The sequence below is a fragment of the Zonotrichia albicollis genome, chromosome 12 (genome assembly GCF_047830755.1).
Source record: "Zonotrichia albicollis isolate bZonAlb1 chromosome 12, bZonAlb1.hap1, whole genome shotgun sequence".
NCBI lineage: Eukaryota > Metazoa > Chordata > Aves > Passeriformes > Passerellidae > Zonotrichia > Zonotrichia albicollis.
The window spans coordinates 8,876,562-8,892,848 of NC_133830.1; the positions used below are offsets into that span (position 1 = coordinate 8,876,562).

Here is a 16,287-nt window from a genome sequence, read left to right on the forward strand (position 1 = left end):
CAGACTGTGCCCCCAAAACAAGGGAGACACCCCACACACACCCCCCAACACATCAGGGGGACAAAAAGGAGACCACCCCCACCCCAGCACCCCAAGACTGAGCAGCAGAACAGGAGGCAGTGACAGTGCAGTGACAGGGCTGGGATCTCCGTTTATTGAGGCGATGCTGTGGGGCACCCCAGGGGACTGCACCAAGGCACGGTGGCACTGGGGGTGTGCAAGGACCCCCAGGGAAGCCACACCACGGTGGTGTAGCAGCAGCAGATCCCTCAGGCCTTGCCAGGGTCCTCCTTGAGAGTCACTGTGCGGTTGAACACCATCTGGGGAGAAACACAGGGTGTGCTCAGAGCCCCATGGTGGGCAGGGGGTGCTTGCACACACGTGTGCAGGCTGCCTCACTGCCCCCATCCCACAGGGCTCACCTTCCCCTCCTCACTGTCGGGATCCACAGAGAAGTAGCCCAAGCGCTCAAACTGGAACTTGTCAAAGGGCCGAGCAGAGCGGACAGAGCTGTCAACCAGGGCATTGTGCACCACACGCAGGGAGTCCTGGCAGGGAGGACAGCTCAGCTCAGCCAGCACCCCTACACTTCTGTCCTCTGCACAGCCCAGCTTCCCCCAGCTCCTCTTCCCCTTGAGACACAGTAAGGGCCTGCCCCAAGAGGGGTAGGGTGTTCATGGAAGTGGGTGCCTCAGGACTGGGTGCAGGAGGTCCCCACTTCCCCTCAGGCCCATAACCTCAGCTGCTGCCACTACTCACAGGGTTGAGGTCACTCAGAAAGCCACCAGGTACCTCCGATGGGTCCTCAGGATTTTTGTGCAAAAACCTGCCATGAGATAAGAGTCTTATCCCAAAGCTGCCAAATGAGGGGACAGGGTGCCACTCATGGGATCCCAGAGCATCATCTTTCCCACCAAAGGTCTGGGCAGAACCCAGCAGGGCCTGCTGCTGTACAGCTGTGCTGCTGCTCCAGCACTGCTGAGCTTGTGCTGGCCTTGGCTGGCAGTGGGATACTCACAGCCGCTCATAGAGCCGCACTTCACAGGCCAGTGGCACCGACACCCAGTGGATGAAAGCCTTGGGCTTTTCTGCCACATCTGACTTGGTGCAGGTCACCTCCAGCTCAATGACACGCCCACTGACATCCTGAGGAAGAGGAGACGAGCTAAGCAGTCTTATCCCATGTGGCAGGCCCAGGGCTGAGCCCCCAGCCCCACAGCTCGGGGACACCTTGTTCCCCTCTGTGAGGCACAGGGCAGGCAGAGAGCAGCCACACAGGCAGCCTGACCCTCCCTGTGTCCAGAGCAGCCAGCATGACATTGCACAGCCCAGCCTCATGTCACCAGTGCCCACAGTCACGCACCTTGATGACATTCTGGACGGTGATGACGTAGCCAGTGTGGCGCAGCCCCACCGGCTGCCCGGGTGCCAGGCGCTTGTAGCCCTTGTCTGCCTCCTGTAAGAGAGTTCACGGCTGCATGAGGGGTCCCAGCATGGGCAGCAGGCCCCCCTTCTAACCTGTCTCTCTGCCATCCCAGGGATCAGTGATCCCAGGGCTGTTTGAACTCCTGTGTTGCTGTGGGATGTTCCCACAGACAGGCCAGGCTGAGAACCATTGGCTGGACATGTCCTGGCCAGGCTGAGGGCAGCATTTGCCCAGTGCCCATCAGAGCTGCCACATTTGGGAGTCACAGTCCGGTGCTCAACACCCACCCATAACCTCTGTGTGCAGCACCAACACCATTTCCAGGCCTGCCAGGCTCCTGCTGCACAAGCTATAGCTCCAGGAGTGAGAGTAGTATAGCCCAGTGGGCCTGGCTCACCTCCCTGAAGTCTGTCTCCTCAATGTAGACGGTCTGGTGGAAGGGCACTTTGTGAAAACCACGGCTCTCATCGGCTGGGAAGTTGGGCACAAGGACCTCCAGTGCCTGGGGAGAAAGAGGGCTTGAATGCTGCTCTCAAGAAACCCCACTCCCACAACAGCCCACGGCAGTCTCACCTTTGGAGCAGGGAAGTTGGTGATGGTGACTTTGAGGGGCTCCAGGACTGCCATGGCACGGGGGGCCTGCTCATTCAGCACCTCCCGTGCACAAGCCTCCAGCAGATGCGGCTCCATTGTCGCCTGGGCCACTGTCACACCAACCTGAGGAACAGTGTGCTGTGACCATGCTGGCCAGGGGATGCAGCCATCTGCCCTGTCCCACCCCAGCCAAAGCCTACCCGTGCACAGAAGTTGTTGATGGCCTCGGGGGGGAAGCCTCGCCGGCGCAGGGCCGTCAGCGTGAAGAGACGTGGGTCATCCCAGTCCCTGAGGAAACACCAGAGTGACAACCAGGCATGCTGTGGGTGAGCCCCATCACGGCAGCTGGCCCTGCTCCTACCTCACAGCACCCGTCTCCACCAGGCGGATGATCTTTCTCTTGGAGACCACAGTGTAGAGCAGGTTCAGGCGCCCATATTCCCACTGCACGGGGCAGTAAACATCCAGAGCGTTGCACAGCCAGAAGTAGGAGGAGCGCCTGCAAGGGAGGTGCAGGCACAGCCCAGCTCAGCCACATGGACACGCTGTCCCCCAGCACTCTGGCAGCCCCCAGGTGCTGCTCCCAGGTCTAGCTCAGCCCTGGGCCATGCCATGCATGGTGCTCACCTGGCCTGGAACTCCTTGGTGCAGAGGGAGTGCGTGATGTGCTCGATGGAGTCGCAGAGGCAGTGTGTGTAATCGTAAGTGGGGTAGATGCACCTGCAAGGCAGATGCAGTCAGCTCAGGGCAGAGCATGGTGCTGCTCCACTCCTGATACCTCCTCACTACCAGGAAATCCAGATCCAGCCCCACCACATGTGCCAGGACATGGCAGCCCTCCCTACCACTTGTCCCCAGTGCGGTGGTGTGGAGTGAACTTGACACGGTAGGCAACGGGATCCATCTTCCCATCCTCCATCACCAGCTTCATCCTCAGCGTGGCTTCCCCCTCCCCAAACTTCCCCTTTCTCATATCCTGTGGAGACAGGGGAAGCTGTCAGCTGAGCCACAGATCCAGAGCCCACAGGCACACAGCAGCTGCCCCAGCTAGGAGTACCTCAAAGAGCAGGAGTGACTCTTCCACAGGCCGGTCCCGCCATGGCGAGGGTGGCGGGTTGTGGCCCTTGATCTCCTCAACCCTCTGATGGCAGACATATGCCTGACCCCTACGGAGAGGAAATGCCATCACCAGACCTGAGTGACCCTTCTCCTGGGCAAGGGGGAGCCCTGACCAGTGCAGGATATCAACACCAGCTTGGCACATTCCTACTGCCCCACATGCTCACCTGCGGATGAGCTCCAGGGCCCAGGTGTAGAGCTGGTCAAAGTAATCTGACGCATGTGTCACTGCATAAGGCTGGTAGCCTGTGGGGATGGGTGAAATGGAGCAGGTTGGAGGAACCCCAAAGGTCCAGCAGCAAGACCTGAATGCAGGGGTGTCCCTGGCACTTGGCTTGATCCTGCCCTGCCCATCCTGAGCCATACCCAGCCACTCCACCATCTCCCGGATGGCTGTGAAGTATTTCTCCTCCTCCTTCTCGGGGTTGGTGTCGTCATAGCGCAAGAAGCACACGCCACCATTGGCCTGGGGATGAAGAGATGGTGAGCAGTTGCTCCCTGAGGGACCAGCAGCCAAGCAGCAGGGAAAGGCAGGGCCAGGATGGCTTGGTGCTTTTTACCTTGGCATAGCCAAAGTTGAAGTTGATGGCCTTGGCATGGCCAATGTGCAGGATCCCGTTAGGCTCAGGAGGGAAGCGTGTCCGTACCTGAAGAGGCAAAGGGGACACCTCTCTCCTTCAGTAGGAGATTTTTACCTTCCCTGACAGCAGTAACCCTGCCATGAGCCCCTGGCAATCCTGCAGAGCACCCTGTGCTGTGTGAGTGCTGCCTCTGCTGTGCCCCTGTGAGCTGTGTGTTCCCCACCCACCCCTGTGGGGCGTCACTGTCACATGGAACCGCTGGGCTGTGGGATATGGCCTCACCTGCCCACCCGTGATTGCCAGGTGCTGCTTCAGCAGGGCCATCGTGTTGGGCGTCACCACATAGCCCTCAGTCTTGTAGTTCTCTCCTGCAGGTAGAGGATGCTCAGAGCTGCAGCAATGCCCTAACCATGCCAAGGCCCAGCAGCCAGGGGGGAAGGACACAGGAGCTGTCCAGATCTCTGCAGCACAGAGAGCTGGGACCAGGCAGAGCCAGTGGAGTGGCCCCACATATGGCAGTGACACCTTGCACTCACCTGGCTTGTGGAACTTCAGAGCTTCCCCTCGCAGCTGCTCCAGCAGTGACTTTGTCTCTGTACCCATGTCACCTGCAGGGAGATGGGGCTGAGCTCCCGGATCACAGCTCCCAGGGCCCAGCTTGGAAGCAGGTCCAGCAGGAACTGAAGGGTTGGGGAAGAGTCTCTTACCATTCTCCACCACAGCCACCTTCTGTTTCTCTGCTGGGGCCAGACGGGCCTTTGCCACCTGCAGAGACCAGCACAGCATTCTGAGTGCCCAGCTGCAGCACACACCTTCCCCTCCTGGCCCAGCCTGCTGGCCCCACAGCTCCCTCTAGACCTGTACCCATGGCAGCAGCTCAGCCCAGAGCTGCTATTTGGGATCCTGCTGGGACACTTGGCAAGAAAATACCATCCGAGTCTGCAGCCTCTCCTTCTCCTTACCTTTGGTTTCTTTTCCAGATCAGCTTCTGTCTTTGGCCCAAGCAAATGCAGCACCTGGAGAAGAGTGACACAGTCAGGAGTCAAAAAGGCTGCTCCTGTAGGTGTGTCCTAGTGTCCTGTGCAGTCATCACTCTGCTCACCCTGCCTGCACCTAGGTGGGGCAGGCTGTCCCCAGGGCTGGGCCCTCTAGGGGACTGACTGACAGGTCACAGCACACCCAGGGGACCACAGCAGCACTGGACACAGTAACCTCACACCCACCTGCAGGTCCACCTCGTTCTTGATGGTCTTCCCGTCTGCCCACCGCAGCTGGCTCCGTGCCTCCCCTGCAGACAGGGCACCCCGTGGGCAAGGGGCAGGGCCCAAGCCCGGGGCAGCTTCACCCAGGGAGCTGATGCAGAATGCCACACCCTTTGCCCCAGGGCTGTCCCTGCTGCTGGGCACTATGGCCCTGCTTGTGTGTGGGATCTGGCAGGATGACATCTCCCCATGGCAAAGGGCTGGCTCTCGGGATTTGGGGGAGCACAGTGGCACTGGCAGTCAGGCACAGGGACGTGACGGCCACCAGCACCAGGCAGGGGCTGCCCCAGTGTCACCACTCACCCATCAGCAGCCCCATGTTGAAGTGGTAGCGCTCTGCCAGCAGCTCTGCTCGGTGCTTGCTGATCACAGCCTCCACCTGGGAGCGGCACAGGGACCCCAGGGTGAGCAAGGCAGGCAGGAGCACAGCAGGAGCCAGCCCAACGTCCCCTGTGCTGTCCCCACAGGGTCACAGCCCCACTCACCGCCTCCTCGATCTGCTCGGGGGTGACGCAGACCCCCACACCGCAAGCCCGCTCAAAGTCTGCCACGTCCAGGGGCTCCAAGGGGTGGCTCCTCACGTACTCCAGGGCAGCTGGGGACAGAGCAGGGATGAAGCGCGGTGCCCGCGGGGCCGGGGCCGGGCGGGGGCACGGGCCGGGGCCGCACGGTACCGCTGAGCTGCAGGTCGGTGAGGATCTCCCTGCGGGCGATGTAGCCGACGAGGAAGCCGAGGTGTTTCGGGTCCTTGAGGCGGGCAGCCGCATTGTACAGAAGTGTCCCGGTGGCTTTGTCCAGCGCCGGGCCCAGCGCGCTCCGAGCCTGTCACCACCCCGGAGAGCGTCAGGACAGGACGGGGGCCCGAGCCGCGGCGAACCGGCGGCACCGGGGGGCAGAGCGGGACAGGGGAGTGCCAAGGGCCGGGAGGCTGGGGTGTCCCGGCAAGGATGAGGTCGAGGGGGGTGACAGCGGGATCACGGTGCCAATGTACCCGGGTGACACCGGAGATCGGGTTACCGAGTGACACCAATACCGGGGTACCGAGTTCCCAGGGTGGCCGGGTCCCCAGGTGACATCGGGGAGGACTGGGGACTAGGGTGCAGACCCGCGGTGGACGCACCTGCAGCACAGCCTGGCGCAGCAGAGCGCTGAGTGCCCCGTTGCGCAGAGTCTCCCGCGCCTTGGCCTCGCTGAGGCCGATGCCCGTGAACAGCCCCAGCGCCTCCTCCGCTTCCTCCGCCGCCATCGCTGCCGCCGCCGCCGCCATGCTGCCGCCTCCACCCGGGGGCGGGGCCATGCCCAGCCAACCGGCAGCGAGAGCTCTCCGTGCCGGCCAATGGCAGGCGGAAGACCGGCGCCGGCCGGGCCAATGGGCGCGCGGGAGGCGGGCTCAGCGCGCGGGCTGTTGCATCATTTAAAGAGACCGGCGGCGGCGGCGGCCACGTGGGGGGCGGGGCTGGAGGCGGGCCCGGGGCGGGGCGGGCTCCGATCCCGCCCGGCGCCCCCGCTCCCGGCGCTCGGTGCCCCGCGGCTGCTGCCCGCGCCTCCGGTGTGTCCTGTGCGTCTCTGCCTGCCCCGACGGCGAGCCCCTGGGGATGCACGTGCCCAAGGTCCTGCGGTGGAGAGCGCGTCGCGGTGGCGGCTTCAGCACGGTGTACGCGGGGCCAGGTTGACTCGGCGTCCCCGGCTCCCCCGGATCGTGCGTGGTCATTTGGCCCTGCCAACCCAGTGTCCGCCCTCTTCCCATCTCCCCTGTCCCCCTCGCTGCCCTAGTACACCCCTCATCCCAGTGTTCCCAGGCTTCCCTAGACCGGTGGAACTTTGGCTGCCTCAGCCCAGTGTCCTCCACCCCGCCCTCGCCCCATCTGACGTCTTGTCCAGTCTGGTGTCCCCAGCTCTCCCTTTGCCCCACCAGCTTCCCCAGTCCGGTATTCTCCAGCTCTTCCGGCCCGGTACCCCCGGGTGTCCTCCACAACCCCACGTTTTCTGCCTCTCCCCGGGAGTCCCTGCTCCAACCCGATATCCCCCCTCAACTTGGCACTCTTAGCTCAGTAGCCCCCTAGCCCAGTGTCCCATCCATCCTACTCCCACCTCAGCCCGAGTAGCAGCAGACTCGAGTGGTTGTGGAAGGAGGTTTATTGGAAATACGGCGTGGGAGGAGGCACTAGCAGGTCCTGCCAGCCAGAGCCACCGGACACAACCAGACAAGGCAGGTCCTGGCTCCTCCATGGGTGGGTGCTGGAGTCAACGCTGGTGTCACAGTGAGTCCCACACCACGGAGGGGACAGCCATGGCTGAGCACCGGCACAGAGCTATAGTTCCATCCTGGTGCCAGGCACTGTGTCTGTCCCCTTGGTGGCCGCCTGCTCCCTGCCCGTAGCTGGCAGTGGCTTTAAGCTATAGCGGGCACTGACATTGGTACCTGAGACGCTGCGGTACTCGCCCATCTCGGTGCGCACGCTCTCGTTCTGGGTGATGGTGAGCAGCACCGGCACGGAGAGCGTCACCTCCTTCCGAAGCACTTGGATGCTGAGCGCGGTGCGCGGGGGGATCTTGGCCGGCAGCTGCACTTCCACGCGCTGCCGGCGAGTGCTGCTTTCGCTGCGCCCTTTCTGCACCGTAAAGATGTTGGAGGCTTCCACGGTCAGCGTGAAGGAGAGCCCGGCTTTGAGGCTGGTGGCATTGCTGAAGTTGAAGCTCTGCCAGAGTGTGGTGCCGTACTCCCGGCTGCTGCTGGCCGCCAGCGCCTGCTCCGACTCGGTCTCGTTCACCCCCTCAATCTCATCCACCAGCACCTCCCGCTCCTCCTCCACCCGCTTCTGTTCCCAGAGGAGACGTGCCGAGACCAGGGGCCGCCCAGGCCGTAGCGGGCGCAGGTGGGACAGCCGAGACTGGAAGTTCAGCTCCAGTTTGTAGTCGGCGAGGTGCTCGCCGGGCCACGCCAGGCAGTGCCAGCCGCCCCGGCCGGGGTGCTGGTAGAGCAGCCAGACCCCTCGCTGCACCGTGTGCGAGGCCACCCGGTCGTTGAAGTACCCATACGCCAAGTTGGTCTCCTCTGTCACCACCTTGCAGGCGCCTTGGAAGTTGGGGTGCTCGTAGAGGGTGATCTGGGGGTCGCCCAGGTCGTGGTGCACGAGGCGCAGTGCTGAGAAGCTGTTGGGCCGATCCACAGAGGGGTACTCGCCCTCCTCGAAGACGTACGACTCCCCCTCGTACTTGTGGTCCGTGTAGGCAATCCATGGCTGCCCCTCCACTTTCAGGGAGGCGATGCAGTCCCCAAAATCCAGCTCGTGCAGGTCAGGCACGTCGCAGGTGAACTCTCGGCTCAGCCCCTCGAAGTTGGCGCGCTCGTACACTGTGATCCGGTTCATGGTGCCCGCCCCTGCCCGGGCACAACAGGGGCCACGTCCCCTCCTCTGGGCTCACGGGGGGCTACAGGAGACCCCTGAGGAAAGCCCAGCAAGCAAAGGCAAACCTCGGCACCCCTTTAACTCTTGTCCTCTGCCTTTCCCTTGGCCACCTGCTGCCTGGGCCCCGTGCTCTCACCGTCTGTGCTGGCAGCACCCTGCAGCTGTGCCTTTTAGGAAGGGGTGGTGGGACCAGGGCGTGCTGCAGCACGAAGCAAAGGCGATGACAACGCTCGCCCCCGCACCCCAAGCCCAGCCCTTGTCCCCACTTGGTGCTGGGGAGTCAGCCAGGCCCCGCACACCGGGATGCCAGCCGGTCCCACAGACCAGCCCTGCCGGAAAGTCCTGCCATGCCCCAGGCACGTGAGGCTCCTGCTGAAGAGTCACCGCCAATTATCAGTGATGCTTCCGCCCTGCCCGCGCTAATTACAGTGTGCATCGCCGGTGGGGCAGGAACTGCTGGCTCACCCCACCAGGGTGAGAGGGCATCGTGGTGGGACAAGCCAGCGCCCCAAAACAAGAGCCTCTGGAACCCTGGTGATCCCAGCAATTGGATATGGACACCTGGCATGGTGGCACTGCTCCAGCCCAGTCTCTGAGGATGGCTGGGGCAGATGGGAACGCTTCTTCCCCCTTGTCACTTCACGGGGTGCCCAAGGCACTGCTGGGGTGGGATGCTGGGCACAGCAGGACACTGACATCAAACCGAGGCATTGGCAGGCAGCCACTCCAAGCACAGCATGCTGGTGGTTTCCTCCGGGCTCCACGCAGGTTGCCACGGCATGAACTGGAGCTGGCCTCCCCAGGAGCTACTGCTGTGGGGCACAGGGCACGTGCACTGCCTAGCTGGCACCCTGCTGAAACAGGGCTCAGGCAGCTCACAGCTTCTGGGGCAAGGTTAAGCCTTTGACTTCTGGCTACATGCCCAGAGGCTGCCTCATCCACTTGTCCACACAGCCCTCGGCAGCCCAGGGTTTTTCCCAAGGCACAGTGCATGGAGTGGGGAGGCACAAGGCTGATACGAAGTTTCCAGTGGGGTACAGCTGGATCCTGACCCACCCCCTGGGGACAGTCAAAACCTTCAAAGCCTCTGGGCTAAAATCTGCCTCTTGGAGCTGATTAGCAGCCCCTTGGCTGCATGGGGTCCCCTGGTCCCACCAGGGTTTGGTACAGCCTGCAGGCACCCACATCCTGTGGTGTAGAAGGATGAAGACCCCATTGCTCCAACAGCCTGTACCCCACAAGTCACCGAGAGGAACCCAGGCATCCCTGAATTGTTGAACCCTACTCCCTTCAAACCTCTGTCCCCCAAAGGCCAGTGCCACCCCACACCTCGCCCCTCATTGTCCGCTGCTGGTGCCCCACTTCCCCTGCCTGCAGTGCCAGGACTGCCAGGGTCTCCCAGTTTATTGCCAGATGTCGGGGCGGTTGGGGTTACACCAGACAAACGCTACGGGAAGCAGTTAGTGAGTGGGGGGCCATGGGGGCCGCGGGCAGGGGCCAGGGAAGGGCTGTCCCTCTCGCTCCCCCAGCCGGTGGCCTCCCTGCCGTTCCCCCGGGCTGCCGCGCTCCCCCGCGCCGGGGACCCCTCCTGTGCCCCGTGGCTGCCCTGGCTCCGTGGCCCCCAGCACCCCCCAGCTCGCTGCGTTCTCCCCCTGAGCGAGGCCGGCGGCCGGGGCGGCGCGGGGGGCACGGGGCAGCGTGGGTGGGTGGGAGGCGGTGCTGGCATTATTGCTATGGCGGGCGGGAGCAGCGCGACCCTCCCCACGCTCAGATCACAGTCTCGAAGAGCGTCGCCTTCTCCTTGGGGGGCTCTGGGGCCAGCAGCTTGGCTTCTGCCTCTGGCGTCAGGTACTCCAGGTGGTGTTGGCCCCAGATTGGAGTGGTCAGGAGCTGCCAGCGCTGTGGGGACATCGCGTCAGCACCCAGGGACAACAGCACTGGGACTGCCGGGACCCAGCAATGCACAGGGAGAGGAAAGGGATGGGATTTGGGTGGGGGTAGAGGTGAGACTGGGACAGGAAATGGATTGAAATGGGATTGAGAAAGGGACAGAGATTGCGCAGGGACAGGGATGGCACTGAGACTGACAGGATTACGACAGTGATGTCAGCAAGGATGGAGTTTGGGTGAGGCTGGGAGTGAGACAGCAGTGAGGATAGGAATCTGATAGGAGTGAGAGCAATGAAGACAGGAAGAGGATTTGGACGGGGCGAGTCTAGGATGGGAAAAGGACTAAATGAGATTGAGAGAAGGACAGGAATTGTAAGGAGACACTGATGGGGATGTGCCCAGGATCTAGCTGCAACAGGGATAGGGATAGGACTGAGACAGTGATGTAAGCATCGGTGGGAATCAGGTAAGACTGGGAATACGACAGCAATGGGGACAGGAATGGGATTTGGGTGTGAGTGAGACACTGGGGACAGGCACATGATTTGGATGGGAATAAGACAGTGATGACAACGGATGAGACCTGGCTATGGATGGGACTGTGATGGCAATGTGGATAGTGGTGGGATTTGAACGGGAATCAGACAGTGATAAAGACAGGGATGGGATCTGGTGGTGGATGGGACTGAGACAGCGATGTAGATGATGGAATTTGACTGGGGCCGAGACTAGGCCATGGACAGCACTATGAAGGGGGCAACCATGGCTGAGAATGGGGTGGGGACAGAGGCGGGAGTGATCCCGCTGCACTGCCCTCACCTCGCGCAAGGAGCCTTTGCAGCGCAGGAGCTTGTAGATAACAGTGCAGGGGATGCAGAGCATGGAGGAGAGTGCCAGGACCCAGCCGATGGCTTCCCCCCACCACGGGTACACGTATGTCTTATTGTATGTCAGCGGCTTGTAGTTCACCACGTGGAACACGAAGACGCCCTGGGTGGAGAGAGGGAGTTGAGGTCCCCACCCCGACGCGGTCACGGCCGAGCCCCCGAGCCGCGCTCGCCCCACGGCAGCGACACGCGTGTGCCGGCAGCGGCCGCCGGGGGGCGCTCCGTGCCCGCGGCGCAGCGCGGGGCGGCGGCACACGCGTGTCCCCACGGGCTGTGGCCTCGCTCACCACGCAGACCAGCGGTGTCACCACAGCCCAGCACCACTTCATGACGGGCAAGGGCCGGTAGCCGATCATACGGGCCACATCGTCCATGAAGCGGTCGGCACCTGTGGGGAGGAGGGCGTCAGCTGGGGCGCTTGCGTCCCACCTCGTGTCCTCCCTTATGTCCCCCTCCCCGTGTCCCCCTGGCCTCACCATAGACCCAGGCAATGACCACGCACTCCCAGAAAGCCTGCCACAGCAACGTGATCCCGCTGGCCGAGTAGTTGTCAAAGAGCTGGAATACGTACATGCCGCCCTGCCAGGAAGGTGCCCGTGTCACCAGCATTGTGCTGGCTGTCCCGCTCGCTGCCACACTGGCAAGTCATAGCCTTGCCAGCACCAGTACCCCACCTGGCATGAACACCCTGCATGCCATGGGCACCCTGCTCCCACAGCACCCCTACACCACAGAGACCCCCATGCCATAGGCAGCTCCACTGACACGAGGGCAGCAGCCCAGTGAGCTCCCGCCCCACAGTGGCATCTCATGGGAGATGATGCCTCAGAAACAGCCACAGGTGGCCAGTGTGGGGCTGGCCGTCAGTGTCCCTGCTGTGTCCCCCACCTGTGTGACCATGGAGAGGTCAATGAGAAAGCAGATGATGCAGCAGAGCGCAGCGGTGAGCTCACGGCGCAGAGAGCCAGCCCCCGGCTGGGGGAACAGGTCCAGGATGCCCGTGATGAAACCCTCCACACCGACAAACTGTGGCACAAAGCAGAGCTCAGTGGGGATGTGCCACCCATCCTCTCCCCGTTCCCCATCTCCCTGGTTGCCACAGCACCTGGCTGTCCAGCCCCAGCACGAGAAGCATGATGAAAAAGAGCGTGGCCCACAGCGGGGACAAGGGCATCAGCGTCACAGCTTTGGGGTAGGCAATGAAAGCCAGCCCGGGACCTGCAGGAGAGTGGGGTCAGAGATTCCACTCAAGGGGTGACACAGAAGACACCGTTGGCACCCAGCATCCATCACTTACCAGACTCGGCCACCTTGGAGATGTCCACGCCCTGCTCAGAGGCCATGAAGCCGAGCACAGAGAAGACAACAAAGCCGGCAAAGAAGCTGGTGCAGCTGTTGATCACAGCCAGGATGTAGGCATCCCTGTGGGCACAGCATCTAAGGAAATGCTGGGGGGCACTGGGGGACACACCAGGGGGTCACTGGGGCACACTGGGGGGCCTGCCTGCAGCTGGCACAGCCCTACCTGTAGCAGTTGTTGTGGAAGCGGTTGTAGCTGCCCAGTGCGGTCAGGGCGCCCAGCCCGATGGCGTAGGAGAAGAACACCTGGGTGCCAGCATCAATCCAGACCTGGGATGTGAGGGAGGATGTCACGGGGTGATGGGGGTGCCAGGGCGTTGTCTAGCACCCAGCTCTCTGCTGCTCTCCCCAGTGCCCTCACCTGTGCCTCAACCAGCTTGGACCAGTCAGGTTTCAGGTAATAGATGATGCCACCCAGCGCGCCAGGCAGTGTCACTCCGTGGACCAGCAGGAGGATGAGGACCACATACGGGAAGAGCGCCGTGAAGTAGACAATCTGAAGAGCAGTGGGTGGCCATGAGACCCCCCAGAACAGGGCTTTCTGTCACGTGCCACAGGTGTCCCAGCAGGACCAGAGCTTGGGAATGTCCCCAGCAGCTGGAAGCACCTCCCGGACACACGTGGGACACGGGCCTCCCACCCCTGTGGGCTGTGGCACAGGGGGGCAGGAGCCAACAGTGCCACGTGATGCAGTCTTCTCTCATGCCAGTGGCCCTGACGCACGTTCCCCTGCCAGCATTACCTTCCCAGTCGACTTGACACCCTTCCAGATGCAGAAGTAGACAATCACCCAGGTGGTAAGCAAGCAGAGGATCATCTCCCAGTTCATCTCCCCCGGCTCGCTGAGTCCCCCAGAGAGACGCAGCACCTTGTTCCTGCAGAGTGGGGCTGTGCTGAGCACCAGCATGACACTCCCAGCCCCAGACAACACCCTCCTGGCTCCCACACTCACTCCCAAAACTCAATGACAGGTGAGCGCTTGTTGGTCATGTTGGTGCAGCTGAAGTTGGAGGTCCAAGTGCTGGCAGTGGTGTTAATGCTGACATTTTGGCACAGGTCCAGGTTGAAGAGCTCCGTGCACTGCTCCGTGTTCCAGGAATGGCCACAGGTGGCCCAGGGCAGGGTGTCCGTCAGTGAATGCACCAGGTAGAAGAGCCCCCACACCAAGATCATGATGTAGTAGGAGTTGCAGAAGAAGACGATCACCATAGAGGCCAGGCCTAAACCTGTGGCACGGGGGGATCAGAGCCCGCAGGCACCTGTGGGCATCTGGCAGCCAGCATGGAGTGGGATACGGGGTGTTGTAGGGATGGGGGAGGACAGAGGAGAACTGACAGGGACAGGACAGGGAAAGCTGGCAGTCCTGGACAGGACAGGAGAGAGCTGGTGGGAATGGGACAGGGAAGCTGGCAGCCCCAGGCAGGACGCGACAGGGTGGGGACAGCTGGCAGCATGGCACAGGACCAGGGGGGGAGCCGGCAAGATACCTCTGGAGCTGGGGATCCAGCAGCTGCCCGGGACCCAGCAGCATGCAGGCAGGGAGCCACAGGGGCAGGCAAGGCAGGCAGGGCAGCACGGGGCGCCACGGGGCACAGGTGCAGGCAGCTGCCATCCTTGGCCGCGGCAAAGGGCGGCAGTGGGACGCGGGCAAGGTGCAGGGGAGCAGGCAGGGCGTGAGCAGGGTGCTGCCAGCCCCAGCAGGCTGCGTGCAGCCTGGCACAGTCAGGGTGCAGACAGGGTGCCGGGGGCCCTGGCCAGGGTGCAGGGGCCGCGGAAAGGGTGCAGGCAGGGCGCGGGCAGGGCGCGGCGTTACCCTTGAAGAGAGGGGCGATGTTCCAGGCGGCGATGCCCCCCTGCTTCATGAACTGTCCCAGAGCCACCTCCAAGAAGAAGATGGGGATGCCGCCCACGAAGACGATGAGCAGGTAGGGGATGAGGAAGACGCCTGGGGCCGGGGGCAGGGGGCCGGCTCAGCCGCCGCCGTCCCCCCGGCCCCCCCTTTTGCTCCCCCCCTTCCCGCGCCGCCCGTCCGGACGCAGCGAATGGCAAAGGCGCCTCCGCGCCCTCCCCTCGCCGCGATGTAGGTCAGCACGGGCAGGTACTGGGGGGCTCCCACGACCCCCCGCCCCGAGAGTGACTCCGGAACACCGCGGGCCGGCCCGGGAGCCCCTGGAAGGCGCAGGGCGAGCTGACCCAGCGTGCGGCGAGCCCCAGGCACACACTCCGGGGCGGGAAGGGGGTGCCCCCCGCGCCGCGGGACGCACCCCCGCGGCGTGGGGCGAGCACGAGGCTCACCTCCGCCGTTCTTGTAGCACAGGTAGGGGAAGCGCCAGACGTTGCCCAGCCCCACGGCGAAGCCCACGCAGGACATGATGAAATCCATCTGCCGGGTCCATGTCTCCCGTTCGGGGGCGGCCTCTTTGGGGGGACCAGGGGGTCGCACCAGTGGTGCCGTCACTGTTCGCTCCTCGCCCGCCGTGGGGGGCTCTGTGCCCTCCGCCCCGCCGGGGCCTTCTGCCGAGACGGGGGTTGTGGGGATGCCCACGCCGCCGTCACGCGCGCCCGTGGGGGCGCCGTGGGGGGGGGGGGAAGCACCTCCCCCCCCCCGCGCGCCCCTCTCCGCGCGTAGGGGCGTGACGTCAGATGTCAGGCCGGCGCGTGACGTCACAATGCAGAGCGGTGACTCACCCCGCGGCGGCGGGAGGGGGCGCGCCGCGGTCGCGCGTGGCCGTGGGCCCCCCTCTCCCCCTCCCCAAGCTCATCCCTCCCCGGCGCTCCCCGCTTACCGGAGCCCGCCGGGGCAGCGGCGGCCGCGGCTGTGGCGGCGGCGGCGTCGCGTCGCGGGGCGTCGGGCGGCTGCGGGGCGGCCGTGTCGGTGGGGACGGGGGGCATGTCGCGGGGGGCCGGGGAGCGGGGGCGGGTCGGGGGCGGCTCCGTGGCCGAGGGGGGCTCAGAAGCAATCCACGAAGCACTTGAAGGTGAGTCGGAAGAACCTCATTGAGGGCGGCGGGGCGCGGCGGGGCGGGCCGGGCCGGGCGGGCGGCTCAGAGCCGGGCTGCGGGGCCGGCGCCGCGCGGCCGCTCCGGGGCTCTCTGCGCCGCGGCACCGGGCGGCGGCGGAGGCAGCGACCGGCCGCACCGCCCCCCGAGCCCCATTGGCCGCGCCACCCGCCCGCGGCTTGACGGGACTTGCAGTTCCGACGCACTGGCACCGGCCGCGGGGCGAGGCGGGGGGCACGGGGGGACGAGGCACAGCCGGCGGGATTCCGAGCACTACGGACAGCGAGGGGCGGCGTTGGTAACGGGGGATACCGGGCGCGAGGGACACAAGGCAGTAGGGCACGCCCGGGGACACCAGGGAGCGGAGCGCTAGGGACAGCAGGTGACAAGACAGGCAGCGGGAACGAGGCACTTCAGCGCACAACAGGCACTGAAACTCCGGGACTTGCAGGGCTCATCCCACCAGCACCAGGGCACAGGAGAAGACACGGGGCACTAAAGCGGCGGGATTTGCACAGGGGACACGAAACATCAGGGAGCAGCCAGCAGCAGAGCACACGAGGCAGCAGGCACCAGGGAACACTGTGTCCCCTGCCGCTGCTGTGGAGTGCACCCCGCAATGGCACCGGTCCCTGAGGGATATTAGGGGATAGCGAGCACCAAGTCACACCAGGGAACACTGGAGCACGAGGGCACCCGTGGCAGCAGAGTGCTGGGGGTCCTGTCAGCACACCGGGGACATGGTGCCCTGACTCACCAG

General features: G+C 64.0%; 3 protein-coding genes across 6 annotated transcripts; all 3 read right to left on the bottom strand.

Moving 5' to 3' along the window:
• Positions 1-131: 131 nt before the first annotated feature.
• QARS1 (glutaminyl-tRNA synthetase 1) lies at positions 132-6,288 on the bottom strand. Its single transcript, XM_074550503.1, has 24 exons — positions 6,103-6,288; positions 5,657-5,804; positions 5,468-5,577; positions 5,286-5,361; positions 4,944-5,008; positions 4,683-4,736; positions 4,428-4,485; positions 4,257-4,328; positions 4,003-4,088; positions 3,700-3,786; positions 3,506-3,605; positions 3,307-3,385; positions 3,078-3,186; positions 2,866-2,996; positions 2,648-2,740; positions 2,382-2,519; positions 2,221-2,308; positions 2,000-2,143; positions 1,824-1,928; positions 1,364-1,456; positions 1,019-1,146; positions 760-826; positions 423-548; positions 132-320 (listed from the first exon to the last, which is right to left on the bottom strand). Exons 1-24 carry the CDS (start codon positions 6,277-6,279, stop codon positions 270-272), a joined length of 2,385 nt encoding a protein of 794 aa, XP_074406604.1. The 5' UTR covers positions 6,280-6,288; the 3' UTR covers positions 132-269.
• Positions 6,289-7,100: 812 nt separating this feature from the next.
• Positions 7,101-9,625, bottom strand: LOC102063313 (epidermal differentiation-specific protein-like). Its single transcript, XM_005488351.4, has one exon. It carries the CDS (start codon positions 8,351-8,353, stop codon positions 7,295-7,297), a length of 1,059 nt encoding a protein of 352 aa, XP_005488408.2. The 5' UTR covers positions 8,354-9,625; the 3' UTR covers positions 7,101-7,294.
• A 153-nt stretch (positions 9,626-9,778) lies between these two features.
• On the bottom strand, positions 9,779-15,647 carry SLC6A8 (solute carrier family 6 member 8). Of its 4 annotated transcripts, none has more exons than XM_074550532.1 (14): positions 15,315-15,647; positions 14,824-15,039; positions 14,342-14,473; positions 13,481-13,754; positions 13,271-13,403; positions 12,890-13,024; positions 12,695-12,798; positions 12,467-12,591; positions 12,275-12,387; positions 12,058-12,195; positions 11,646-11,748; positions 11,457-11,557; positions 11,102-11,272; positions 9,779-10,291 (listed from the first exon to the last, which is right to left on the bottom strand). In XM_074550532.1, the coding sequence occupies exons 1-14, from the start codon at positions 15,418-15,420 to the stop codon at positions 10,160-10,162; spliced, it is 1,983 nt and encodes a 660-aa protein (XP_074406633.1). In that variant the 5' UTR covers positions 15,421-15,647; the 3' UTR covers positions 9,779-10,159. The 4 variants fall into 4 exon arrangements, with proteins under 4 accessions (XP_074406633.1, XP_074406632.1, XP_074406634.1 ...); XM_074550531.1 differs by having other exon boundaries at positions 14,824-15,042; positions 15,315-15,646; XM_074550533.1 differs by having other exon boundaries at positions 14,824-14,946; positions 15,315-15,645.
• Between the last annotated feature and the right edge of the window lie 640 nt (positions 15,648-16,287).

Coding starts and splice junctions, on each gene's coding strand:
- LOC102063313 (XM_005488351.4), bottom strand. CDS start 8,353: ATGAACCGGATCACAGTGTACGAGCGCGCCAACTTCGAGGGGCTGAGC.
- SLC6A8 (XM_074550531.1), bottom strand. CDS start 15,420: ATGCCCCCCGTCCCCACCGACACGGCCGCCCCGCAGCCGCCCGACGCC. Junction 12,196..12,274: donor TGCTGGGGCTGGACAGCCAG/GTGCTGTGGCAA, acceptor TTTGTGCCACAG/TTTGTCGGTGTGGAGGGTTT. Junction 10,292..11,101: donor GCAAAGGCTCCTTGCGCGAG/GTGAGGGCAGTG, acceptor ATGTCCCCACAG/CGCTGGCAGCTCCTGACCAC.
- QARS1 (XM_074550503.1), bottom strand. CDS start 6,279: ATGGCCCCGCCCCCGGGTGGAGGCGGCAGCATGGCGGCGGCGGCGGCA. Junction 5,805..6,102: donor TGCGCCAGGCTGTGCTGCAG/GTGCGTCCACCG, acceptor GGGTGGTGACAG/GCTCGGAGCGCGCTGGGCCC. Junction 4,737..4,943: donor AGAACGAGGTGGACCTGCAG/GTGGGTGTGAGG, acceptor ACTCTTCTCCAG/GTGCTGCATTTGCTTGGGCC.